Below are 27,691 nucleotides of genomic sequence, written 5' to 3'. Positions count from 1 at the left end.
CATGGAAACAAATTTGACAAAGAGATCTTAAAAGTGGACATGAGGCTATTGACCTTATTCTGCAATGCACAAATGCACTCTTTATTGTGATTGTTTTAGAACTTCCAATTCAGCCACCTATGGAAGAAATGACTAGAAATAATAAACAGCAGAAAATGGTAAAACTCCTTGCTTTACAAACAAGTGTGTTCATGACTATACAGACAAAGTAGAATAATTTGAAAACATAAGTTTGCAACATCAAGCAGCATAACGAGTGGATTTTAAGTGAATGAGACCAGAAGTCTTGGGCCATAAAGTTTTAAATGGCTGCGCCTGCTTGTACGTGAAGAATAAGTTCAATAAATGCTATGTTATGACATAGTGGCCAGAAGATTTTATAAAATGGATTTCTGATTGTAATGGTTTGACTGATCTCATTATGTTTCATTCTATCATACGGAGCTAAACAATATAAAATATTAGATTTCAAATATTTCGAATTTTGTTTAAGGTGCTTTACTTTAAAAGCACAGTGGCATATTTTAATGAAACGTTCTAATTTTCCTTGACTGTTGCTTTAAATTTTGCCACATTTGACCTCACTCATCTTTAGTATATTCTGGCATTCTTATAGATAGACTAAACAAATTAGCTTGCATGATGTAAAACTGCATTAAAGGCTGTATTTCTGCTACGATAGAAGCACCAAAAGAGTAAACTGTAGAAAAGAGTAACCACTTTTTTACTCTTTTGTAAGTGTATCTATAACAACAGTACAGCATCAAACAGGGGGAATAAAATGCACCATTTTTGTATACCAGTCAAAACACTACACAATATTACAATGACAGCTTGAATTCAATTCATCTTTATTTCTATAGCACTTTTACAATGTAGATTGTGTCAAAGCAGCTTAACATAGAAGGTCTAGTAAATCGAAACTGTCTCAGTACAGTTTTCAGAGTTGAAGTTCAGATTAGTGTATTGTAGTTTAGTGTTTTAACTGCTGAAAGTCCAAACACTAAAGAGCAAAACCCTCGATGTGCATTCCCAAACCAAGCAAGCCAGTGGCGAGAATCAAAAATTCACCAATGGATGAAAGTGAAAGAAAACAATTCTAGGGGAAAAACCAGGCTCAGTTGGGCACAACCATTTCTCCTCTCGCCAAACTTCTTGTGCAGAGCTGCAGTCTAGGCAGCGGAGACTGGAAAACCCTGGACGTCCATCCTGGAGAAGCTGCAGGTGTGGGTAGGTCACTGTCGGGTGATCAGGCATGGCCCATGGGATCAATGCAAGGACTCGTCTGTCACAGCGGTCTTTCAGGAATCAGTCTCATGCTCTCCACTCCTCCATTACTGCCACAGCATCAGCTTAAGATACGGCCTGGTCCAGGATTATGGATACTATGGCATCATCTCTTCCCAGGTCTTGGATCATATCAATGCCACTACACAATCTCTAGAAGCCTCAGGATATGTATCCCCTGGTGGAAATAGAGAATAAAGAAAATAATTAGCTATAAGAGGAAATTATAGTTATATAAAAAGCTTGAATGAATGAACCATGCACTTACAAGTGAGAAATTAGAGTTAAACACCACATCAGTTTAGTACCACCACCATATATCGGTCTCAAGTTTGAAAACAAATATTAGCAAAAGTTAAAATTAACTTACTGAATATGCTAATGATAACAAAAAATAAATAACCATAAGCAGCAGTTACAGGGCCAAGCATACAAGTCACATTCTAACTCGCTTTACTTCGAGTCACCTCTAAATGGCTTTAATTTCTCATTTTTGCAGGTGGTCTGATGCTTCCAGCCTCTGTAATGCTTGGCCCCTTAACTTCTGCTTGTGGCTATGTTTTGTTATTGTTGTCATTAGCGTATTATCATTATGTCTAATTTTAGCATTTGATAATGCCTACATTCATAACCGTGTTTCCAGCCCAAACTGAGCCCCGTGGGAAACAGAGGCACATGTTTTCACTGTGATGCAGTGAGGGCATCTTTAAATTTCCATTTTGAGATAAGCATATTCTCGGATGTAAACAGGTGGTCGGCAAATCGAATTTAGCTTCTTTTATGTGATGGTTCCGTGTGACTATGAGCTGCTCTGAATGCATGTCTACACGGCAGATAAGAGAAAGCTGATTGGCTGCCTGCTTTCACCACTTATCTGTACTGCAAGATGCACACAAGAGAGATTTATGGCTCCAAATGACTGCAGCGGAAACTCCACAAATCTGATACTTAAAGGTGAAGTGTGTCATTTCTGTGTCACTGGCGATATCGCACTGAATTGCAAATATGCTTACTTGAAGGCATTGAGTAAGATGTTTACACATGCAGAAGTCAGCACCACAGAGCTTGTGGGTTGTTTATAGCATGCCGCCATGCTGATGCCAGAGTCAAATTAAATATGAAATTAAAATGTATTGCAACTATTTTATTCAGAAAGTAGGTGTAGACAGAAAACGCAATGTTATAAAATATTTATATATATTTATAATTTTTTTTATATTTCAAGATTTAATTTGATTTATTTTTTACAAACAAAAAAAATCCTACACAAAATAATTGTTTAAACAAAATACATTTCATCATGGTCGAAATGGAATAGAATGAAGCGCAAGCTTGTTATTTACCCTAACCCACCCCATTGCCACACACATCATTCGTCTACTTCAACTTATTTCTTCTTTTACTTATCTCTTCTTTTTATATGAGACATACATGAGCTTTACATGAGACATATTTCATCCTTTTGGCATCTTTGAAATGTTTTATTGTTTATTCACCATTTGTACATTTACATTTTATTATATGGGTGCCATGGTGGTGCAGTAGATAGCATGATTGCTTCACAGCAAAAAGGTTGGTGGTTCGAGCCCTGACTGGGTCAGTTGGCATTTCTGTGTGGAGTGTGCCTGTTCTCCCCATGTTGGCATGGGTTTCCTCCTGGTCCTCCGGTTTCCCCCACAGTCCATGACATGTTTCTTAGTCATTCAACATGATTAAGTTCATTTTAATTTGTCTATTTATTTTTTATAAGCTAATTAATTAAACTAAAAGGTAACTTGCATTATTTATTTTAAAAAGTAACTATTATTTATTTTAAAAAAGTAAATATTATTACTTCATTTTTAAAAGTAATGCATTACTTGTTACTTAAAAAAGTAATAATATATGTTTTGTAACACAAATTATATAATACATAACTCGCAATCCTTGTTATGCGTTCCCCCCAACGCTGCTTTTCGTTCCTGTTTGGATGATTAGATTATTTCAGCCATAATTTATCCTGCTGGTCAACCCAGTCTTAAATATCCCAAGCTTAGATTGCAATCCCAGTTAATGCCACAAGTGGTTCACTTATAAATCTGCTCTTGGATGACAGTCATCAGCAAATGAAGGTGGTCATTGGATGTACAGACACTCTAGGCAACGTGGGTGTCTGTACAGCGTCTCACTCGCTAATGCTGTTTGCTTTGGTTCCTCCCTCATGACATTGAAGCGCTGACTAATCCACGTGAGTTTACTCAGGGCTCGAGGCCGATAAAGGACTGTGATTTGTCTTTGTCTGTTTGCGCAGTGCCATCAGGGGCTCCGGAAAATGTGACGGCAGAGGCCATGAGCTCCAGTCGCATCCTGGTGACCTGGGGTCCTGTTCCCGAACACGAGCAGAACGGCAACATCCTTGGCTACAAGGTTTACTTTCTTACTGATTTCACCCAAGTAAAAATGACATCAGACTGCTGCATGAGCGCTTGACTGTGTGTAATAAGCAGCTCAGAAGTGAATAAAGTCTTTTCTCATGTATGATTGACGCGTTCAGCCATATTGTGTATGATGAAATGACATGAAAGATTTGATGTTTGTTTGTTTCTTTTTAGGAAGAGGAAGCAATATGTATGTTCTTTCTATAATGACTATTCGTTACAACTAGGGTTATAAATAACTAAAACTAAAATAAAAAAACTAAAATCCATATTTGTTATAAACATAAATGTAGCTTAAATTAATAATACAATGGGACTGCTATTAAAATAACATCGTTCAGTACTCTACTAAATATTCTTGAATCTAAATCTTTAAGGTCCCGTGAAGAGCTTTGAAATGTGCATTTTTTATTCGATATTTGAAAGTCTCAACCAAAGAATGAAGAGAGGGTGGGACTTAAAGTTGCTCCTCTTTAAAAAATTAAAAAAACAGCCAATAGAGTTTTGTGTTTATCACAGCTCTGCAGCGAGAGTGGTTGAGATCAAGCGCATCAAATATAAAGCAAATGAGAGCGTCTTGACGAGGGCGAGGCATGTCAGATACTAGAAAGCATTTGATTGGTCAAGGTTTAATGAGAAAATGAAGTATTCGGTTGATTTAAACTGTTGATCCATTTAAATCAACCAATTATCAATGTAATTTGTTGTCCTTAGACACTGGCTAGTCATTGGTTTTTGGTCACCTGATGTCATAAGCTAAATCTAACCTCATATTAACGTCTTGATGTTGTGTGCCTGCAGGGACAGTATGATTAAGCTTATTTTTTCTCAGGGATGTATTGACAGTTTATGGATTTATGTATTAAATTTCTATAAACCTATGCAGAAATATTAAGAAAATAATTAGAATTTAAAAAATTATAGACTTAGTTTTTAACTAATAATCTACTGACAACAAAACTTTAAGTGAATGATTTTGACAAAATAAATGTAAATCATAAAGTAAAAAATAAAGGATATCAAACACAATATTAATCCTAGCAAAATAACATTGTTTGCAACTAAAATTCTAAAACAAATGTTAAAAGGATACACAAAATTAATTACTTTATATTAGCTACAATTAAGTGATCTTACTTCTGGGATACCGGTATTGGCTCATAAATTTTAAATTGATATCTGTATTGTCATGTTTAAAAATAAATCATAACTAAAGCCTAAGGTTCGTTGACAAACTTTGATGTTGGTTTGAGAAAGCCAACGTGACTGTGCTTGCACTGGGCAGTTGCTAAAATCTTTATGGCATTGCTAGGTGGTCGCTAAACTGTTGATGTAAATGGCAACGCTCGTGTGCATGTTTGATCAAATGCTAATACTTAATAGGCATTTTTAGCACATGTTATTGCACTTAGATAATCATTAATAGCATGTAGCTAATTATTGTTAGCACTTTGCTTATCATTGTGACCATGCATAGTACACAGGAAGTCCCATTTGCTAGCATAAGTCAAACGAGCCAATGGGTCCCTACGATGTTCTGATGTAGAGTTATTGTTGGTTTTAAATGGTTGCTAGGATGGCCTGTTTTGTTGCTATGGGCACAATTGACAGTTTAGTTATGATACATCAAAGCTTCTTGCCAATATGAGTGATATAAATCAACCACAATGCCTCTATTACAGTCAAAATCTGGACTTGAACATTAAGCAAAAAGGGCTTGCCATATTTTATTGAATATACAGAATATTGAACTTGATTAGTGTGAAAGCGATACGTGCAAAATTATGCCCAGATTATTCAAATATTTAACATTTTATTATTCAAAAACTGTAAGTCTGATTAAGGTGATATAGCATAAATCTTGAATGCAGAAGGCACATTTTGACCAAATTTGTGCCTCGTAGTATGAAGGCCTAGGAGGAGATACATTGTTTTCAAGGACAGAGTAGTTTAACAGTAAATTGGCTTTCTCAAGCCAACATAATGACAAAAATCAACAACAAAACTTCTAAAATGTTCAAATAATATAAAAACTGAATAAGATTTCAATCCAACTCAATGTGGTTCGGTTCATTCTTAAAATGAAACCATAAACATACATTGTAGTAATAAAATCTTAAATATGTTTTTCCTTTTCTTAAAAGACACACATAAAGCTCTTAATGTTTCCTCTTTTTCCACTAATGAACTGATTTATTAAAGCATTGGCTGAGAGTCTGACCCATGCGGAAAGACAAATATTTGAAGTTAGATGTTGATGTGCACCCATATGTTCAGTCAGGCTTCTGCGGTTTAAAGTCAATAGTAATTAAGGAAGGAGGCTTTATGGCGGAAAAAACAAAAGCAGCCTGCTGAACACTGGACCCAGAGGAACAAACCTCACGCCAGTCTGCCTTCCCTCTGCGTTTCCATCTAATGTGATCTTAAATTAAACTCACAATCACCAAATCACACAAGCGTGATGTGGGCTATAATCATGCTTAATATCCTTACTTATTCTTCCAGGTTCTGTTCAAAGAGAAAGACTCTGATTCAGAGGCACAGGTGAACGTGGTGAAAGGGAATCTGACACAGTCTGTCTTGCTGAGGAACTTGCGGAAATACGTCCAGTACGAAATACAAGTTTTGGCTTTCACACGAATTGGTGATGGGCAACTCAGCAACCCCCCGGTGCTGGAGAGAACCAAGGATGACGGTGGGCAACTTTTCATGTTTCATCACTGAGATTTCTTTTAATGACCACATAGTGAGTTTAAAGAAATACTCGTCCAAATAAATAAATAAATCTGCCATTATTTACTTACTTTCATGTCTTTCCAGATCTGTGTGCTGTTATTTTTTTCTCTCTGTGGAACAAAAAGTATTTTTTATGCAGCTCATACAATAGTTCGTAGTCAGCTTATCTGTCAAGTTGCGAAAGTGAAAAACACTCAGAAAGCGTCTTATGAGTATTGTCAACAACTAGTTTGCAACTGATATGTGCAATATTACAGGTCTTCTGGTGCCACAGAAAGCTTTTGTGCGATAGAATTTTTCAGTGATAACCTTTCAGTTTTCTTCACCTCAGTTAAAAAACTGCTATGAGCAGATAATTGAGTCACTTCTCAAATAAACAGTAGAGATAATCTGTTCAAAAGGTCCCGTGAAGAGCTTTCAAATGTGCATTTTTATTCAGTGTTTGGCGTAATCTCATCCGAAACATGAAGAGAGGGTGGGACATAGAATAGCTTCCCCCCTTTTAAAAAAACAGCCAATAGCATTTGTTTTTATCAGAGCTCTGCCAGTGAGAGTGGTTGAGCTCAAGCGCATCAAATTAAAAGCAAATAAGTAGTGTGTTGAAGTGGGTGGGGCATGTCAGATAATAGAGAGCATCTGATTGGTTATGATTTGATGACAAACTGTAGTGTGAGGTGACATGAATAAAACCATTGATCTAAACACTAAAACACTAAATAGGAAAACATTATCTTGTCATGATCTATTTAAATTCCCCTGTAATATCAGTACTTCATTTTGAGTTACTTACACTCTTACTATTTTATTTTTATTTTAAGCTTAACTTTATATGTATTTCTTGTTTAACTTGTTGTATTTTATTGTCTTTACTGCTTTATCCCCTGGCATACACTATGTTTCTTCTATAATTCACAATGTTTCGTTATACTGTAACATTTGCTGACCATGTACTGTTCAATAAAAAAAAATTATAAATAAATAACAAAACATTGATCTATTTGGGCGGAAGTGACAAACTACAAGCTTTACATGTTTATATCAGTTTTATATCTTCTAAATGCAAGTTTTGTCACTGTTTTGGAGCACACTAGCTTATAGATATCCTAATACAGATACTAAAATTTTAATTTAATTTAATTTAATTTAATGGGACCTTTAACAATTTTTTCCATATTCAATAATTTTTCCATAATCAGGCATTAGCTTTGTAATATTGGACTTAAATTACACTATTTATTAAGATTCAGTCAAACATTACTAAACAAATTACTAATAACCAATACGTAAATATATAAGCAGTTTTGCATAATCAGTTTTCGGCTTTGTAATATCAGATTCACCAATTCTATTTTGTGGGGATTTATGGATGCTGGTTATTAATGTAATGAATTTTGGATCAACTATGTTTGTGTAACAAAGTTTGCCTTGCCTTGCCAAAAGTTCAAAAACTCTTTAAATATTCTTTTGGCACAACAGTTCACTCTAACTCATCCATAAACAGCACACAACTGCACTGTTTTGATAATAAAGTCTAATCAAAATTCAACATGTATGCCTAGAAAACTCCCTCAAAAAGTAAGCATCTGAGCCAGGACTGCAGTTCTCAGATGATAGTCAAAATGACACTCAAAAATTGTATTTACCTTTTGAGGGCCTGAATTATTCAGTGGCATTATGTGCTTTATTTTACATATCAATCTTTATTATTTCATTCTTTTGTTTTATTAAGTTTTAAATTTAGTTAGTTTGTTTTAAAAAAAAACATAGTGGTTTTTAACCTCTGTAATTTTCTTCTGTTGAGCACAAAAGATGATATTTTGAAGAAAGCTGAAAACCTGTAACCATCTGTCACAGAAGGCTCACTCACAAACACACAGCTCACAGTTATTTTATAAAAAAAGCAATTTTATTAACAAAAAGCACTTACAACAGGAACTGGATCTTTTAATTATGATAACTGATCTCTAGCTAATTTAGTTCTTTAAACAAGTCAGACAAATCAAATCAGATTTAAATGTCCGAATGAACTGATCTAAGATCCCTGCATATGTTGTGAAGGACAGATCTATCGATTCTCAAAATCATATTAGCAATGCGATTATTGGCTGATGCGAAAATGGCACAATGACATCATCTGACTAATATAAAATTTTCCATGTGAGCAAAATTACATAAACATTAAATATTGTGCATGTCTATTATCATTCACAAATTGTACTAAAGCTGGTCCCTTAAAATAGTATGCATTTGTATTTAATAAGTCCATGCTAATAAATGTTCTCTTTGAACCTGTTGGGGAGAACCACCCCATGACAGTCTTTGTACTTTTATTTCGGAGTGCAGATTGCAGGCGTTTTGTGTGTGTGTGTATATATATATATATATATATATATATATATATATATATATATATATATATATATATATATATATATAAACAAAAAATATATATAAAAAAATATATTTTATCCAAGTGTATATAACTACTACTGTGAGAAAATATCAGCATTCGGTGCATACTTTTAGTATTACCTTTGCTTGAACTGACCAAATCTTATCCTGTTTATATGAAATGAAAGGTTTGAGCTACCAGAACTAAATGATCTTGGATCATGTCAAATCAACAAGAACCAAATCCAGCTAACTGAGTTATCCACATATGAAAAACTGGGGTCTGTTCAAAGAGAGACAATAAAGAAAACATCAACATGGACTTTTTAGATACAAACGCATACTATTTTAAGGTAATGATCCAGCTTTAGTAGTACGATGTGTCTATGATAATAGACAACATGCACAATAATCAACTGTTTTTTGTTTGTTTTTATAAAGAAATAATAATTGATGCAGTCATTCACATGTTTTGACAGCTAAAATTATGGTGATTTGATGCTTTGCAAAAGTTTCAGACACCTTCACCAATATCAAAATGCTTTTAATTTAAACAGCCAGTTATTACGCTAAATAATCCACTCTAAATATAAAACTAAATAAATCACTTAATACTCTTGAAACATGAAGGACTAAAGCCTGTAGCCCACAACAAATGTGTAAAGTTATTGTGTATCATATTTAACAAACCGTTTACTGCTAATTTTATGTAATTTTGCTCACATGGATAATTGAATATTAATCAGATAATGTCATTACGCTGCTGTGCCGTCAGCCAATCATCGCATTGCTGGTCATGATTTCAAGGATCAATAGATCTGTCCTTAGCAACGCACGCAGCTATCTCAGATCAGTTCATCCAGACATTTTAACATGATTCAGGAACTTGTTTGAAGAATCAAAATAGTCAGAGATCAGTTATCAAGATTACAAAGAACAAGGACAAAGAACTTAACAAATTCGGGGTTATGAATACACAGGACAAGATTGAACAGATAACAAAACAGGGGTAAGACAACAGGTGGAAATAATAAACATTAACAAATGGCGGGAAAACAGAACGAAGGAAACACATGACATAAACAAAAGCACATGGAACAAACACATGGGACATCACATGACATAACAACATGAGCACAACACAGACACATCAGACATGTAACTCCATCGTCCTCCATAGTAGGAAAAACAGATATTATGGAGGTCAATAGTTAGTTTTCAGCTTTCTTTAAAAATATTTTATTTGTGTTTAACAGACAAAAGAAAGTCAGAAAGGTTTGAAATAACTTATAAGGTGAGTAAAAGATGACACAATTTTCAGTTTTGTGTAAACAATCTCTTTAAGGTTACTCCAAATATAAAGGCTATTTAAAATATGCATTTAAAAGCACATGAGGATGGATAATGACTAAATGTTCATTTTTGGATGAGCCACATCTTTAATGCTGTACGTCTGTTTTATGTGCACCCTCCTTGACCAAGCCGTGTAAGTTTATGAGCTGTCATGAGTAATGGGCATTTGCTCTGCGCACGAGATGTGCACAGATTGATTTGGCCTTGCATTTTGTAGTATAAAAAAGACAAAATGGCATTTAGTTTTAAGCGCTTTCAGCCACTTTGTGAAGGTCTTCTATAGCTGCTGATGCTTCATTTGTTTTGTTGTACGTTCTGCATCTCCACTATACAGGATCTTTAAATATACTTCTGAAACCTTTTTAAGATATGATATTGACAAGTAAATCGATATGGTAAAAACTTTTACCGCATCTAAAACTATTAGAGGAGTTGGCCTTCGGATGTGTACTTTATGGACTGCAACTTAAATAGACTTTGAAGGACTGTCTGAATTTGTGAAATGAAAGCTTTCAGAAAAGAAGTGTGATGGTTTGTTATCTATTACAATAGTGATTTGCTGTGGTCAGGATTACAGACAGATAACAGTTGGAACTAATGTACTCTTATATGATTGTTACACAGCCAAGAGGGCCATAAGGGACAGACTGCACGGGGAAGAAATGTGTTTTTGGGAAATGGCACAATTAAGGCCCCCTCAAGGTTGTTCTAGAGAAACAATTGATAAATGCAGCGCACCAGGAGATTCGGCTGATAAAGAAATATAGAGCGCACATGTAACGTGCTGATTTATCTCTTGATCAAAGCTGATTTAATTCATTCAAGTGTGTTATGTGTTAACGCATCAGCCATTAGTTCAGTGCTGAAATATAGCTTTTAATGTCTAGATATCTCAATGGAAAAGCAGGAATAATATATATTATTGAATTGGGGAATCAAATATAGCTTTTAATCTATAAAAGACCTATTAAATTCTGTATTATTAATCTGAATATTAGGTGGGACAACTATCACTTTTTTGTTTTGATTTTGTTGGGTTGTATTTTAATTTATGTTTGCTTTGTATTTTTTTTTTTGTTTGTTTTATCCTCATTCATTGTGTTTTTTACTTAGTTTTGTTTATTCAGCATGTTCAGAGTGTTCATTTAGTTATGTGATCCTGTATGATGTTTTGTTTCAGTGAATTTGTTTTATTTTGATTTGTTGTGTTTTGCACTTGTGTTGCATTGTAGATCTTTTATAGCTGTTCTGTGTTGCAATTTTTTGGTTAAATGTTATTTTAAGGTGTCCTTGTTACAGTTTTACTAATCATGTATTCAGTAATACTGAGTGATATTAAAGGTGCATTATGTAAGTTGTACAACCAGTGGGTGAACTAGGTATTGCATTTCTGGATCAAAACAAATGCAAGCGCAGGTTGCCAGATTGATGACCAACAGAAGTGAGTCTGACATCAAGCCTAAAGGCTGATTTACACCGTTTTCTAAATTAAAGCTACGACACATAATAGAAGGTATATTTTCCATATTAAAAGGAGTTTTCGTTCCCAAATTGAAATATTAGAAACGGCTTCTGTTTCTTGCAGTAGATGATATTCTGAGCTTCTAAATGGTTGCATTTAAATTTCTGTAGTGTTTCGTTTGGTGCAATCAGCCAAATTGCTCATCACTGCTTATCTCTTCATGTAGCGTGTTGTTGGGACACGGGGTTACAATGTAACCTGCTAAACTAATGTTTACGCTCATAATATCTATATTATTTGCTAATTAATATCCTCATGTGGAACTCTAAATCTAGGTCTCATTTCAGAGTCTTCTACTGTCCACTAGAGGTCGCATTTTGTTAATGGGTGCATATTTTCAGAGCCTTCCTGAATAAATGAATAAATGAAAAAATGAAATATGCGTTTTTCCAACAAGTGCTGAAATATAAGTGCCATTAGGCGGGTTAAAAGAACCAGAACAGAGACACATAACAATGATTTTCAAAGCATTATAACTGACTTCAGAATTGTTTTTTAGATAAACAAGTACAGTATGTTCAGTTGGCCTGTTTCTTAAATATCTGCAAACATATTATGATATTTTATGCTTTAGAAGAGTCAAAAAAACATACATACAGCACTTTAAATGAAGTGTACTTGCTATGTTGTTAGGTTTCGAATGTGGTTTATGGTTAGTTGCAATTATACATAATTAATTGTACTTACTATTAAGGACACCTTAAAATACAGTGTTACCTTGAAGCTTTGTTTTTCTTTTGTTTTGTTTTATACTGCATAAACGGTTTAGTTAGTTATGCAATTTTTAAAAAAGAATACTAATTACGTTAGCCTTAAAGAAAGTAAAACTTAAATGAATTTAAATTATTTTCATTTTAAAATGTAAATAATATATCAATAAATCAATAAGGTAAATATAAGCAGTGGTGTAAAGTATAAAATTATAAATTCTCAAATTACTGTAATTGAGTATTTTTTTCTCCGAAATTGTAATTTCATTCATTCATTCATTTTCTTGTCGGCTTACTCACCTTATCAATCCAGGGTCGCCACAGTGGAATGAACCACCAACTTATCCAGCAAGTTTTTACACAGTGGATGCCCTTCCAGCCACAACCCATCTCTGGGAAACATCCACACTCACATTCACTCCCACACTCATACACTATGGTCAATTTAGCCTACCCAAATCACCTGTACTGCATGTCTTTGGACTGTGGGGGAACCCGGAGCACCCGGAGGAAACTCACGCGAAGGCAGGGAGAACATGCAAACTCCACACAGAAACGCCAACTGAGCCGAGGTTCGAACCAGCGACCCAGCAACCTTCTTGCTGTGAGGCGACAGCACTACCTACTGCGCCACTGCCTCGCCGAAATTGTAATTTACTAAGTAGTTTTACCAATGTGTACTTTTACTTTCCCTTGAGTACATATTTTGTGCAGTATCAGTAATTTTACTCCATTACTTTCCTTCAACCTGCATTCACTACTTTTTTAAACATTTAGAAATTTAGAAATCTCAGATCTGCGATTCCAGTCCAATCAATTGCACATAGAAAGTAAATCGCATCCCACTGAACTACCTCAAGACATACAGCAAACTGTTTGGAAGCATTAAAAGTGTCCAAGATGGGCAGCAAGACTGCGTGTGATGATAAGAAGATGCCGGGTGTTTACTGAATGATGAAATCACCAAATAGTCTTAAACAATAACTAAATGCACTACAGAATGTTACGTTTACACACACATATGCACAAATTACATGTAAACGCTTCAGCTTTTTACGGCGTGATATTCAGTACTCACTACTCTTGAGTACTTTTATAAGGGCTACTTTTTACTCTAACTCTGAGTGTTATTTACTTCACTTGCACTACATTTTTGGGCACGTAATGGTACTTTCACTTGAGTATGATTTTTCAGTACTCTTTCCGCCACTGAAAATATGTAAATACTTATATATGCTTATATGTAAATATGATTCTTATAAACATTTATGCTTAGTTTTAATGTAAATTTTATATATCCTAATTTATTATGACGCAAAACCAACAGGAACCTTCAAGCATGGAGTTACAGTATGGTTATTAAGCCACAGTTGTGTCACTCTATGGAGCTCAGAGGCTCACTAGCCAAGCATCTTTTCACGAGAGAGGATGGACATCATGAGGGACAGCGATAGAAGCCTTTTCCCCTGGCATGTCAGAAGCATTAAAAAAAGCCCACTGTGTGATATACAGGGGTCAGCCCTTAATCCAGCCGGCTAGAGAGTCACATTAATGGAGTCTGCATGCCTGCGGTCAGCACTGTGCTGCTCTCTGAATAAGAGATAACAGGTCTCCTTTAAACGTGACTGTAAATGGAGCTCCCCCTTGACAGACGCTGAGAGCTCGGGCCATTTCACCGCCGCACTTTTATGATGGAGGCCCAGGGCCCGGGCAGCATGTTCACCCCGTCTGTGCTCACTCGACCTTGGCAGCAATTATCTGTGTGTTTGCCTTTTAAATTCCCCTGCAGAACAGACCTCATTAAGGACTGATGGTCCAGCACCATTTTAACCAGGCCTTGAACGCCGTACTCAGGGCTTTCTGAGATGCTACAGGACGTCCATCCTCTTTGGAGTGGATTTGAGTGATTGTCCTGACTTTTTGTCTAAACATCCTGTAATTGGATTTAATCAGAGCCAAACCAGCAAATCAGGCTGCAAATTGGACGTTTTTCTCTTCTGTTTTTGCGGTGCGATTAGATTAGCTTAGAAGTCGTTAATGTTCGCACGTCGCAGAAAAGATTGGCAGGAAAGTGCGTTTATTAGTGACTCACTAAAAGAAGCAATTAATAAACGGATTCTAATTGTAGGTTCACGCAGAGTAAATGCTCCGGAGTCATGAGTCGCGCATCATAAGTAGCTAAAAGACTCCTCGTGTGCGCATATGTGTGTGTGTGTAATCTCCATATAAGTCTCGTGGCACACGGAGGGCTGATAGCAGGATGATGAATGCTAGCAATACATTGGCAAGAGAAAGAGGCGTCTGGGGAGAAGCGCTCTCTACTGTAAGAGCTTCTTCTTGTGGACATGTGTCCCTGTGGTCTCACACACTATGACTGCAAAAAGCAATACAAATCAAATCGCTGTCAGATGTGTTAGATTTATAAGTTCCTTAATGTCCAGGAAATGAAACATAGGATCCGCCTAACCGACCGCATCGACTGAGGGAATCCAGGGAGAAATAAGGAAGCGGTCGAGAGACGGCGCCACGTTGATTGTGTTTGTTCCACATTTGTACTGAGCACCGATCCTCGTACAGCACAGTTTGTTTGTTGTGTGTGTGTGTGTGTACCTCAGGCACAGCACCGGCCCACCACCGTTATTGGATTCCCTCCATGTTATCTGTCGCTCCACAGGTGTCCTGTTAGTGGATGTATAGGCCTGTCACAGATGCCTTGGAGAGAGGGGAAAGTGTGTATGTTTAGAGGTGAGATGCAACAGCAGGAGAAGGAAACATTCCCCTTAATCAAGGCCTTTAGCGGAGGCCTCTTTTAGCACCGGTGGCACACTGTGTCCTTCAGAGTAGGACGCAATAGTCATTACATCCTCTAGTCATCATTGATCTCCTCCTGTCGGCCCTCTGCAATGCTTGGATTCAGTTGTAAAGTACAATGATAGAGTCTTGGCCGTGTAGTGGAGCATGTGACTCGGTGATGGCCCTCTTCAGGTGGAATGGAGCGTTTGTGTGCCATGTGGCAGCACTCATTTAGCAGCATGCCTCTAAATACTTTGGTCAAGGGCAAGATGACAGTCTAAAGGGAAAACAACTCGATTTTGCAGTTCGCTGGCCAAGAACAGAAAATAAGTAGTGTTTTATTAGGCTTATTTGATTGAATAAATCACGTATTGAAAGTAAACTTGAGCATATAATTCATCCACAGGGATTATACCTAGGCCCACATGGAATCTGTGTGCGCAGAAATCCACAGATATACAGTACATTTATGGAGATCGCAAATTATGTAGCCAGAAGTACGTATGGCTGCATTTTTTCCTTAAAACGCCGTTCGTTTTTGCCCTTACCAGCTGACCGCTTACCCCCATGTGGAGAGCTTTCCCTCTGTAACCAGTTTGTCCAGTAGCTTGCCATGTACGTTGGTGGATACTGAGAGGAGTTGATCATGATGACAAGGTTCAAGCCCGGCAAAGAACGGTTGCAGACACTGTTTAAGACAAAAACAAAAGCCAAAAAATAAATTAAACAATTGAATAACAGTGAGAATGTGGTCAAATCTGAAAACGTGGGAAAAATCAGACAAGGGCTTTTCTTTTGCTTTTTAAGTTGTCGGTTGGGTTGAGGGAAGTGGGTGGGTCAATGGTGCTTTTAAAAACACTATTGGTTGAGTTTAGGGAAGGAGGAAGGTGTGTCAGTCAGTCATTCAGTCAGTCAGAGGACAACGTCCTCTGGTGCATTTACGCGAGAACAGCAGGTGCGAATGGCACTCGTAAGATTAATTTGAGATCTGAAAAAGCGAACACAGCGGCCTCTGCTGGATTTGTGAAAACAGAAAACTCCAAAAAAGCAAACGTACCCCTGGGACATATTTGGTGCTCTCCAGAAATGTATATAGCGATACGTTTTCAGAATGAGCCTGGGTTTATTTATTTACTTGTGTAAATGTGTGTAAACTTATATTAATTCAGTTTTTAAATGATTACAGTAATAATATTGACTAATATGTAAATGTCCATATGATTTTTTTACAATACAGTCTGTAAAGTAATATTTTCTGTATTTTAGTAGATATATGAAAGACTTGGTTTATTTACTAAATGTGTGGATCTAATTGGATTTGCATTTCAAACATTAAATAAAAGTTTTTAGTTATGATACTCCCAAAATCTTTCCACATATATCTGCAGAATTTTTTTTACAAAAGAAAAAGAAATTATTTCTGTGCAGATATAGCAAAAAACATCAGCAGATTCTGTCTGGTCAGGTATATAGAGACATGCTAAAGACTAGAACACTAGTTTCTTTGTTGCAAGTTTAATTGCTTCAACTCTGAACCTTGCTAACTACACACAACACCCTAGCAACCACAAAGAACAGTAACACTTTCACAATCACCTATTGATGATATAAGTAATCATTTATAAAACCAAAACAGAATTCTAACAAACTCCCTGAACTTTTCTCACAGCAGCTTCATAACACCTTGACAACCACCTACTGTAACATGCTTAGCAACCATATAGCAATATACAAACTACCACAAATATTTCAAGAACTACTAACCATTAACCAACTATAATACTTAATGCTATAGCATTGTGCTGACAGCCAAAGAGAACCCTTTAACAATAAATAATAATGACTGTATTCAAAATAAATCTTTGAAATCCTATTTAAAAATTTAATTATTATATAGTTGAATCATCACTGACAAAACATTTGACAATACAAAAACATAATTTAAAAATAGGATAAAACATTTCAGCATTATTCAGCAATGTTTAAACTTTGGAATTTGTGTTATTGAAGCATTCATTAACTATAGATATTTAGTAACTATCGAGTTTACTATTTGTCTATTTGACATATAAATTGCTTATTAATCATTAACTCATTCTGAACGATCATAAAAATCACTACTCAAATAATGGCTTTGCAAATAAGGCATTACTTTTTTTAGTAGTGAATAACAGGTCGCACTTTATATTAAGTGGCCTTAATTAATATGTACTTACACTGAAATTATGCAAGTACATGTTTTTTTAAATTTTACTTATGCTTGATTTAACCTGCATGCAATTACATTTGTAATTAATTTCTGTATGTACTTTTGTAATTACACTGCTGACCATCCCCTATGCCTCATTCACACTAGCAGCAACTTTATAGCTTCATACAAGTAGCCTCTGAGCAAGCTGAGAGAGGATCACATGATCTCTACCGGTGCTTCTATTGACTTTCGCTCAAGAAAGTTGTTCTTCATTTGCATAAAGTTGAAGGATTCTCAACTTTGTTGCATCACTCGGCACACCCACCTGGTCGCCAACGGTTGATGTCGCTAGACAGAGGTCGCTGGAAGCCGCTCACACTTTGTTGAAATGAACGGTTGCTTGTTGCTTTGCTTGAACGAGACTTTACACTTTAACCCACTTTCAAACCTACGCATAACACCAAACCTGTCCCTAACGCTACCCATATCCCAACTCAAGTTTCCTGCAATACATTATGATCCCATTAAGTACATTGTATTTATATTTTGTTAATACATAAAAATATGTATTACAATACATATTTTTGTATATCTCACATTGCTAATTTTGTGGGGAACAATTCATCTGTGCATGTCATTAAGAAAAAAAAAATGTTTGCCCTTCTAATCTTTAAATTAAATCTGAAAATGCACTTTGTTTTCAGTTAAATTATTAGATGACGTGATTTTGAGATAATAGGTGTGGCTAACATTTAATCACGATAGTTCAACTGTCAGTTTTGACAACAAACAGAAATGGTGAGGAGGAGGAGTCTGTTAGGTTGTAATAACTCCTCTAAAATACATTTCCAGATCTTTCTGAAGGAAATGCCTACTTTACTACATCCATTTAACTCACAGTAAAAAAAAAAAAAACAAGCCACGTCCACTGTTTTCTTATTTAATATTCTGTTTCTCTAGGAACTGTGTTACAATATGAAAAAAAATGATCAGTTCATGTGGACTTTAAAGCCACTTAATATAAAGTGGGACTGAAAAATACAATACATCATAGAATACAGCATTTGTAGCTGTATTGATAAACTGCTTACTAATATTTCTTAACGTAGAGTTAATGCTTAACAAACACCCCAGTAACTACTATAGCAAAATTCTAAAAACCACTCAGACCTAAACAGCAGCTGCATAGTAACACCCTGACAAAACTTGCTAGCCTAGCCTAGCAACCATTCAGAATGCCAAAGCAGCGTGTTAATGACCACTTAGAACATCACAGCCCTAATTATTTTTCAGACTTCACGTTATTTGTTTTAATTTTAAAGTGGATCAGAGAGCAGTACTTGTGCGCACAGATGGAGGACCACAAGCATTCGGTCTTTTACAGATGGACTTTGTTATCCACTATACACATCGTATCTGGAATATGTTCATTAAACTGCCACGATTTAAGTTCTGTCATCGCTGTCTCTTTTTCTCTCATCTCTTGTGTTTTTGTCTTTTTATTAATGTAACATTTTTTTGTTGTCCTTTTCAAACCAGTTTTTTTCACAGTGACCTTATCCTGACGTAAATACCATTTCAGAGGCTTGTCTCAGAGGGCCGCTGCTGCTTTGAAAGCTTAATAACCTCTATTAAAGCTCTGTGATTTGGGCTTGTGGTTCAGTTGTAATTCAAGAGAACGGTTCAGATTTCTACCAGGTTTATAGGTGTGTTAACTTTGCTCTCTTCTCTATCTTTTCGATAGTTCCTGGACCACCCATGAGACTTGTGTTCCCAGAGGTACGCCTGACAGAGGTGAGGGTGGTCTGGCAGCCGCCTGTGGATCCCAACGGCATCATAATGGGTAAAAGTAACTCCCTTCTCTTCTGAGGGTCTGTTTATACTTGTTGGCTTAATTAAAACTGCTCTGTTTGTTTATATGTGAAACTAAACTTTGTGTAAACAAATGAATCGCACATTGTACGCGTGTAGACTGCTGAATCACTTCTTTCCCTCACACTTCCAATGATATCCAGGTAAGCACAGCATCTTCATGACTCATGACTTCAGGATCTGTCTTTGCTGCTGTGTTTGTGGGCGGGGCCACAGGTTTAAATTTTCCCGGGTTTGTGCAGGAAAACAATTTCCCGGGTTTGTGCAGGCTTATGTTTCGTAGTCACGTCACGCCGAAATGGCTAAAGACTCGTTATGAAGATGATTCATTCTAACCATTTTGCCTCAACTCTTTTTTTTTTTTTTTTTTTAGATGAATCAGTAGTTTTAAAAACTGTCCACTTTCAGATTTAAGCCTTAGCTGGATATTTCACTTCACTTAGAGCTGTGTTACACACTACATGAAAGGTCATTTTCAAAAACCCATAATAGGGGCTCTTTAAACAAATAACTACATAAAAATATACACCATGACCAAATCTCATTATTTAAATGTTGCTTATTACCTGCCTATTATTAACATATGAGCTGTTTATTAGTACCTACAAAGAACATTTTCAGCATGATGCAACATAGGCTTATTCTAAAAGCTTACCCCTATATACATATTTTGGTAGATAGTGTATTATGTAGCCAAAAGTACTGTACAAAATGGTTGCATTTCGTCTTTAAACCGGATGCAAGAGTGCAGTATGACGCCATTTCTTTTTGGTCTTACCAGCTGACCGTTTACCTCCGTATAAACTGCTTTTCCACTGTTACCAATTTGTCCACCATGTACATCGGCAGACTTGTGACACGAAGCGAAGTTGACCAAACTATGGGGTTCAAGTCCTTTGAAGAACAGTTCCAGAAACTGTGCAAGACAAAAACAGAAGCAAAACAATAAAAAATAAAATCAAGTAAATAACAGGGTGAGAATGTGGTTAAAACGGAAGACGTAGTAAAAATTAGGCGGCCATGAGTTGCTTTTGAAAACGCTGCTGTTAGGTTTAAGAAAGTGGGTGGGCGGGTCAATCAGTGCTTTGGAAAACACTATTGGTTGGGTTTAGAGAAGGAGGAGGGTGGGTCAGTCAATCGTTCCATCAGTCAGTCGATAGCGGACTCTGGTTGATTTACATGAGAACAACATGGGTGAACTTTTAAGATCTCAAAAAACGTACACAGTTGCCTCTGCTGGACACACGAAAACAAAAACTGCAACATATTTGGGACATATTTAGCGCTCTACAAAAATGTAAATAGGGGTATGTTTTCAGAATGAGCCTGGGTTAGCATGATCATATTCTACATCGCTAGTTGTAACTACTGCCTTAATAAGCATTTAAAAGCTGGGATGGAAGAGTTTAATGAGGCAGAAGCCATAGTTAATTGTTTGCTGATAGTGATAAAATAAAGAGTGGCAAAAATATCCAACACTTATTTCCAGTCAGGCATAAAATTCTGTGAGCAAATAATCCAAGATTATTGTCTAGAAAGTGATTCAGCTGCCTAATTCAGTCCATGATTCAGACTGATGATGCTATGCAAATATATTTGAAATGATTCACCAGTCAGTTTGACTGATTCATTCGACTGTTTTTTGTACTTTCTCTCCGTCAATATACTATTAGCATTTGTCTCATATCAAGGGTCTCACCTGACCCTTGTAGCCTGAATTCAAGTGCAAAGCAGCTTTCATGTGCTTCACCTCACATTTTAAGCAGTCTCTCCTCAGTACTTGATCTGGCCTACATGAGAGCGTGAAAATGCATTGGGCTGGCAGTATCTGCTCAGAGCAGAGTCTGTTTCTTCTCCGCGCTGTGAATGAAGCCATGTCACCGTGCACCTGAGACTAATTCCTCATACGGCAAGAAGGCGCCGGAGAGGAGAAAATCCCTGCGTTTTAATGAGATTAGTCTGACTAACACCTCGAGTGAATGAAGCTCAGAATAGTCGCCTGCCAAAATCATGCTGCCTGTGCAAATCACACCGGAGAAGAATACACACAATCTCAGCGATGCAAAGATGAGATTCAAACACACCGCTTGACTTTTTTGTTGATCGGGTCCTATTCACGAAGCATTAATTTCTGAATAAAGATGAGCATTTTGATGGCGTTTGGGGAAAATTGGGACTTTGTTATGCTGTGTATGCTGCAGAAAAAAGAGATTGAAAGCGTATGCATGGCTCATTTTACTTCGGAATGTGGCACAGCATGACTGTTTAACCAGGACTCTTGTAAATCCCTGTTGGAAAATGCAGCTTGAGATGCAATAGCTGTGTTTCTGGAACATGGTGGCTGGTTTCTAGCTGCTCTAAACCAGTCATTAGCTGGTCATTAGCTGTTGTCTCCCCCCAAAAGCACAAGCTCTGTCTCAGTGGCTCTATCAAAACATTGCTCTGTTTGTTGGAAAATACAGACCGCCATGTCTCCGCGACAAAAGATCATTATTTGTGCAATTTTTTGTGGCTGCGTTCACATTTGTGGCTAAAAATATAGATATGAAAACTTTTTATTTAGAAGCACAAACAAAAATCTGTTTCATTAAAAGTACACAAATATCATCTGTGGTATGACAAATGTCTTAAAGAGATAGCTCTAACAAAAAAATTACTCAAGTTCACCTCTGCAACTGCTTTTTATTGCAAATTTCTAATCATCCAATTACATGGCAGCAACTCAAAGCATTTAGGCATGTAAACATGGTCAAGATGATCTGCTGCAGTTCAAACCAAGCATCAGAATGGAGAAGAAAGGTGATTTAAGTGACTTTGAACGTGGCATGGTTGTTGGTGACAGACAGGCTGGTCTGAGTATTTCAGAAACTGCTGATATACTGGGATTTTTATGCACTATCATCTCTAGAGTTTACTGTGAGACAGCAACTGTGTGATGCTATCATGTCAATATGGACCAAAATCTCTGAGAAATTTTCCAGTACGTTGTTGAATCTATGCCATGAAGGATAAAGGCAGTTCTAAAGGCAAAAGGCGTCCAAACTGGTACTAGTAAGATATACCTAATAAAGTGGCCAACCTAACTTTTTTGTTTTTTTTCTGTTGAACACACAAGATATTTTGAAGAAAGGTTGAAAATCTGTTACTATTGACTGCTTTAGTTGGAAAAGCAATTACTATGTCAATGATTACAGGTATTAAGCTTTCTTCAAAATATCTTCTTTTCTGTTTAACAGAAGAAAGATACTCATCAAGTTTTATACTTTGAATTTTTGAATTTTAAGAAATTAAGTAAATAAACCTTTTGGGATTGTTTTTATTATTATTTATTTAATATTACTAATTCAATATAACAAGCAACTAAGAACAATATTTATCTATTAAAAACAAATATTAACAAATAAAGTCATAGAAAAATAAAAATTAGTCTTGTTTTGTTGAGGCAGATTTTGGCCATGCTATCACAACACATTCCACAACCTGTCCCACTGTTAAGATCACCAGCAATCTAGCAGCTGCAGATCGCTGAAGAACTACAGACACACCACATTAACGAACTACAACTCCCAGCACCGGTGCCGAAAGATTATTATGGACTTATTTCAAGAACAATAAACTTGTCAGTGTTGGAGTGTTGGAAAGGATGAGGTGAGGACCCAATTGCAAAGAACCAAGGATTTTAATATCAAAAAAGAATACAAAAACAACTAAAACAACTCTGTGAGGGAAAACACAACAACATAACAAGACTGAAATGTCTAAGTAGGACTAGGCTTGACTGGTAAAAGGAAAGACGCCGTAGGAACATTGACGATGAATCAGCACAGGACAGAGCACACAGGGAGATTAATAAGTGTAAAGTAAACCAAACAACTGTCAAGAGGGCAGGTGGTAAATAATAGGATAAAAAGGTGGGTGAGACATGACAATAGATGGGAGAGCACATGGTACAAAGACACAACACAAGCCACGTGCTCACATAAAACAGGACTAGAACACGCATCCAATGAGAGAACTCATTGCAGAACACAAGAAACAAGCACACTCACACATGCAACATGCTTGTTCCATGTCAGTGCCAACCGAAACAAACTAGACTAAGTCACTGAAAATGAAACAACGCTGCAGACAAAACAAGCACAAGCACCCGGACTAAAGCTTATCCCTGGCAAAGACGGCGCTCGTACAAAGACGAATACAATCACAGAAAATGAGTGCTCAACTCGAGAATACTCTAGCCGCGCACAACGTAATAAACAAGACAGAACTAGTCTCTCTACTCTGCCACCAAAACAAGAATTAACAAGACCGATGTGGCAGAATCCTCACAAAATTGAGCACCCACTGACACATCGTTGCTGAGTCTTGTTAAAGTGTTTAGTGAGCATTACGACAAGTTTTTCCTTTCCTTACCTTGCCGTGTTTGACCCTTTGCTTTGTTTCTTTGTTTACGTTGTTTGCCACCTGTACTGACCGTCTATTCACCACACTTCGGTTTGTCTGTATGCACCTGTTTGTTCCGGTTTCGGCCTTTGCTTGCTAGATGATTGTCTTTGTAATGATGACTCAGAGGGATGTGGACCCATGTGCGAGCTTTATTGTAAACACAGTATGAGATGAGGGCCTCTGCTGGTTGGTGAAGGGACATGCTGGGACCGAACCGGTGACAGTCTTAATAAACTGCTATTGGAAACTCAACACTGTTCCCACTTCCATCTACTGTTACAATTCAATTGAATTTATGTTTATTTCTATAGCGCTTTATTAATGTAGATTGTGTCAAAGCAGCTGAACATTAGAAGTTTTAGTAAAAAGAAACTGTGTCAGTCCAGTTTACAGAGTTAAAGCTCAGTTTAGTTCAGTTCAATGTGGTCTAATTTTCACTGCTGAAAGTCCAAACACTGAAGAGCAAATCCATCAGTGCGCAGATCCACAAGTCCCAAACCAAGCAAGCCTTCACCAATTTAATAACTAATGATAAAATGTTCTGAAACAGGTTGTTTCAATAGGGATGACTTTCTATATGTCAAGTAGGTGAAGTAGGGACCACTGTTCTACCATCTTGTACCAGCTAATTTCAAAGTGTAGCCCATTTAGAAACTAGCTACCATGTTCAGAATAAAACAGATAGCAGCTTAGTCTGGGTTTTCCAGCAGAGACTTGTTTACAGCAAAGCCTGAATGTAATCCTGTTTTCAGAGCTGCTGGAAAAATGTGCCGTGCGTTTCCAGAAGCTTCAGCAAACCGTTGAAGTCCGTAGCTGGGAATGGGAGTTTGCTTTGGATTTCGCAGCAGATCTTGTAGATGCGTTTAATCTGACTCCAGCCGCCTCGCTCAAGCACACAGTACTGGAGGCTTTGACAGAGGAAACTGTGCTAAAAGTCCCATGCTAAATCAAACCTTGTATTCTGAAGCTAAATAGATGTAAAGGCAGAAATACCAGCAGAACCTGGCTGTTAATTACATCAACACAGCGGCACTGCCAGACAAATTTTTGCATTATTTTGCACACTGTTTCCATGTCAGATCAAGGGATGCTGGTTATGCAGATTGAAGTCAAAGAGAGAGAGAGAGCTCTTTGAGAAAAGAGGAAGGAGATTTCCCAGCATGCCGCTAATTCGCTGCATCTGTAGAAAGGCAAATGCATGGAAAGCTGGTGTTGATGAAAATGCGCTCACTGAGATTTAGTAGAGCTGGGCTTTCCTGCCCTCTCTGCCCTTGTGAGGGCTTCTGCTGGCCGCTGCAGGACGGGTAATCAGTGGGCAATGAATGAGGAAAATAGAGCTGCAGGAGTTTGTGGGGTGGTGACCCAACCAATCACATGGGCCGATGCCCTCGCAGTGGAAACCCTCTCCCAAAACCAAAGCCCTAATAAACAAAGCACAGGTCAGAGCCACATGAATGTTGAGGGAACAGCTCTCTTAGTATGTCTGGAAATATAGATCCTGACATGGAAGTAAGCAGAAGGGGAGTGCTTCAATGTGCATGTGTGTGTGTTAGTGGATGAATGCGTGTGATTTTTCCAGTGGCCCTCATGGCTGAAGTGGACATTAGGATGAAGTGGCAGCCCCCAAGTGCTGCAGACTCACAATGTGGGATGGCCTAATTTCGTTTTGCACAGCAGCCGAGGGGGCCGACGTGCAGCGCAAGCATCCCGAAAGATAAATAGACGCTTGAATAATGTTCCGTCTCTCCCACGGCCTAGCTCTGCCCACACATTCCATTTCCAACATGCTTTGCGATAATGTTATCATTTGTTTTGCTCGAGGTTTGCAACACATGTCATTCCCTCGGACATGATTCAGTTGGACGCTCGGCAGACCCAGCTTGTTGTGCCTTGTACGTTGCAGCCCTTCTGGGTCAAACCGTGCTTGTTCAGCGTCTGAGTTGGAAATATGATTTTTTTTCTGTGTCTATTGGAAATCGTCTGCCAGCAATATTGTGTAGTTTACTACAATAATTTATTAATAATGTGTTTTTTAGATTCATTTAGAATGCCTTGTTTCTAATGTTTTAGTTTAATTGATTTATTTATTTATTTGTTTATTTATTCATTTTTTTTTACATTTAAATATTTTTGTGCATATTTTAATACATTGACAATAATTAATACATGAACAAAGAAAAATATATTTAAAAAATATTAAATATTAAAATAGAAATATATATATATATATATATATATATATATATATATATATATATATATATATATATATATATATATATACAGTAAAAGTCAAAATTATTAGCCCCCTTTGAATTTTTTTAAAATATTTCCAATATTATGCTTAACAAAACAAGAAATTTTCACAGTATGTCGGATAATATTTTTTCTTCTAAAGAAATTCTTATTTGTTTTATTTTGACTAGAATGAAAACAGTTTTTAATTTTTTAAACCCCATTTTAGGGACAAAATTATTAGCCCCTTTAGGCTTTATTTTTTCTGATAGTCTACAGAACAAACCATCAGTATACAATAACTTGCCTACTTACCCTAATCTGCCTAGTTAACCTAATTAAGCCTTTAAATGTCCTTTAAGCTGTATAGAAGTTTCTTGAAAAATATCTAGTAAAATATTATTTACTGTCATCATGATAAAGATAAAATAAATCAGTTATTAGAGATGAGTTAATAAAACTATGTTTAGAAATGTGTTGAAAAAAATCTGCTCTCTGTTAAACAGAAAACTGAAAAAAAATATGCAGGGGGCTAATAATTCTGACTTTAACTGTATATAGATACACTTTGTATGTTTTAGATATTTTAGGATGATATAAAATATGTTTGCTCAACATGGTGGTTCAGTGGCTCAGCACTGTCAGCAAGAAGGTCACTGGTTCAAGTCTAGGCTGGGTCAGTTGGCATTTTTGTGTGGAGTTTTTCCCCATGTGTGCGTGGGTTTCCTCCGGGTGCTCTGATTTCCCCACAGTCTAAAGACATGCACTATATGTGAATTGAATAAACTAAATTGGCCGTAGTTCATGAGTCTGTGTGTGAATGAGTGTGTATGGATGTTTCCCTGTACTGGGTTGCAGCTGGAAGAGCATCGGCTGTGTATAACATATGCTGTATAAGTTGGCGTTTCATTCCGCTGTGTGTACATTCTCAAATAATTTAAAAATAGGGAAAGAAAGAAATTGGGGGGGGGGATAAATAAATCTTACTTGATTTTTGTCTTGTTTGAAGTTAAACAACATTATTTTACTTAACCCCCTGGCAGATAGTTTTGCCAACTTTAAGAAAAACTTTGTATAACTTTGACTTATTTCTTCTCAAGTTGAAAACAAAATGATACTTTTACTTGATCTAGGAAGTTTTAGATATTTTGATTTCAAGCGAGACAAAGCAAAGTAAGAAAAGTGTTTATTGCATTGTGATAATTTCTGTACATGAATAATGTTAGGCTGCCAGAAAACCAACATGGGCTTATTCTAAAAATCGTAGCCCTATAAACGTTTCTGGAGCCAGAAGTACGTATAGCTGCATTTTAATTTTTAAAAGAAACAGGTCAATCAGTGCTTTTCAAAATACTATTGGTTGGGTTCAGGGAAGGATTAGGGTCAGTCGATCGGTTAGTCATTCAATCATTCAGATAGTCAAACAGTCGACAGCGACCTCTGGTGGATTTCCGCAAGAACAGCAGGTGCCAATGGCACTCGTGTGAGAAATCTGAGATCTCAAAAAGCGTATGTAGCGGTCTCTGGTGAATTTGCTAAAAAAGTAGCTCCTGGGACATATTTGGCGATCTCTTTAGAAATGTATATGGCGTACGTTTTTAGAATGAGTCTGGATGGCAGAAAAGTGTCAAATAGAGATATTCAAACTTCTTTATTAATCTGGGGTCGCCACAGCAGAATGAACCGCCAACTTATTTAGCACGTTTTAAACAACGGATGCCCTTCTAGCTGCAACCCA

General features: G+C 36.7%; 1 protein-coding gene and 1 long non-coding RNA gene across 7 annotated transcripts in view; one reads left to right on the top strand and one right to left on the bottom strand.

Annotated features, from left to right (window-relative positions):
- sdk1a (sidekick cell adhesion molecule 1a) overlaps positions 1-27,691 on the top strand; it is a 534,279-nt gene that overhangs the window by 441,783 nt on the left and 64,805 nt on the right. For all 6 annotated transcript variants that reach the window (XR_012401153.1, XR_012401152.1, XM_073944925.1 and 3 more), the window contains 3 exons: positions 3,578-3,693; positions 6,210-6,399; positions 19,145-19,243. Coding sequence is in view for 4 of the 6 variants with exons in the window: in XM_073944925.1 (XP_073801026.1) it covers positions 3,578-3,693; positions 6,210-6,399; positions 19,145-19,243 (405 nt within the window). In the remaining 2 variants the exon portion in view is untranslated. The remainder of the gene's footprint in view (positions 1-3,577; positions 3,694-6,209; positions 6,400-19,144; positions 19,244-27,691) is intronic.
- Positions 51-23,805, bottom strand: LOC103910300 (uncharacterized). The gene is made up of 3 exons (XR_012401164.1): positions 23,686-23,805; positions 15,773-15,897; positions 51-1,465 (listed from the first exon to the last, which is right to left on the bottom strand). It is a non-coding gene; the product is annotated as an uncharacterized lncRNA (long non-coding RNA).

The sequence above is a fragment of the Danio rerio genome, chromosome 3 (assembly GCF_049306965.1).
Source record: "Danio rerio strain Tuebingen ecotype United States chromosome 3, GRCz12tu, whole genome shotgun sequence".
NCBI lineage: Eukaryota > Metazoa > Chordata > Actinopteri > Cypriniformes > Danionidae > Danio > Danio rerio.
The sequence above is the reverse complement of the archived record's forward strand: the minus strand, read 5'-3'. Positions and strand labels throughout refer to the sequence as shown.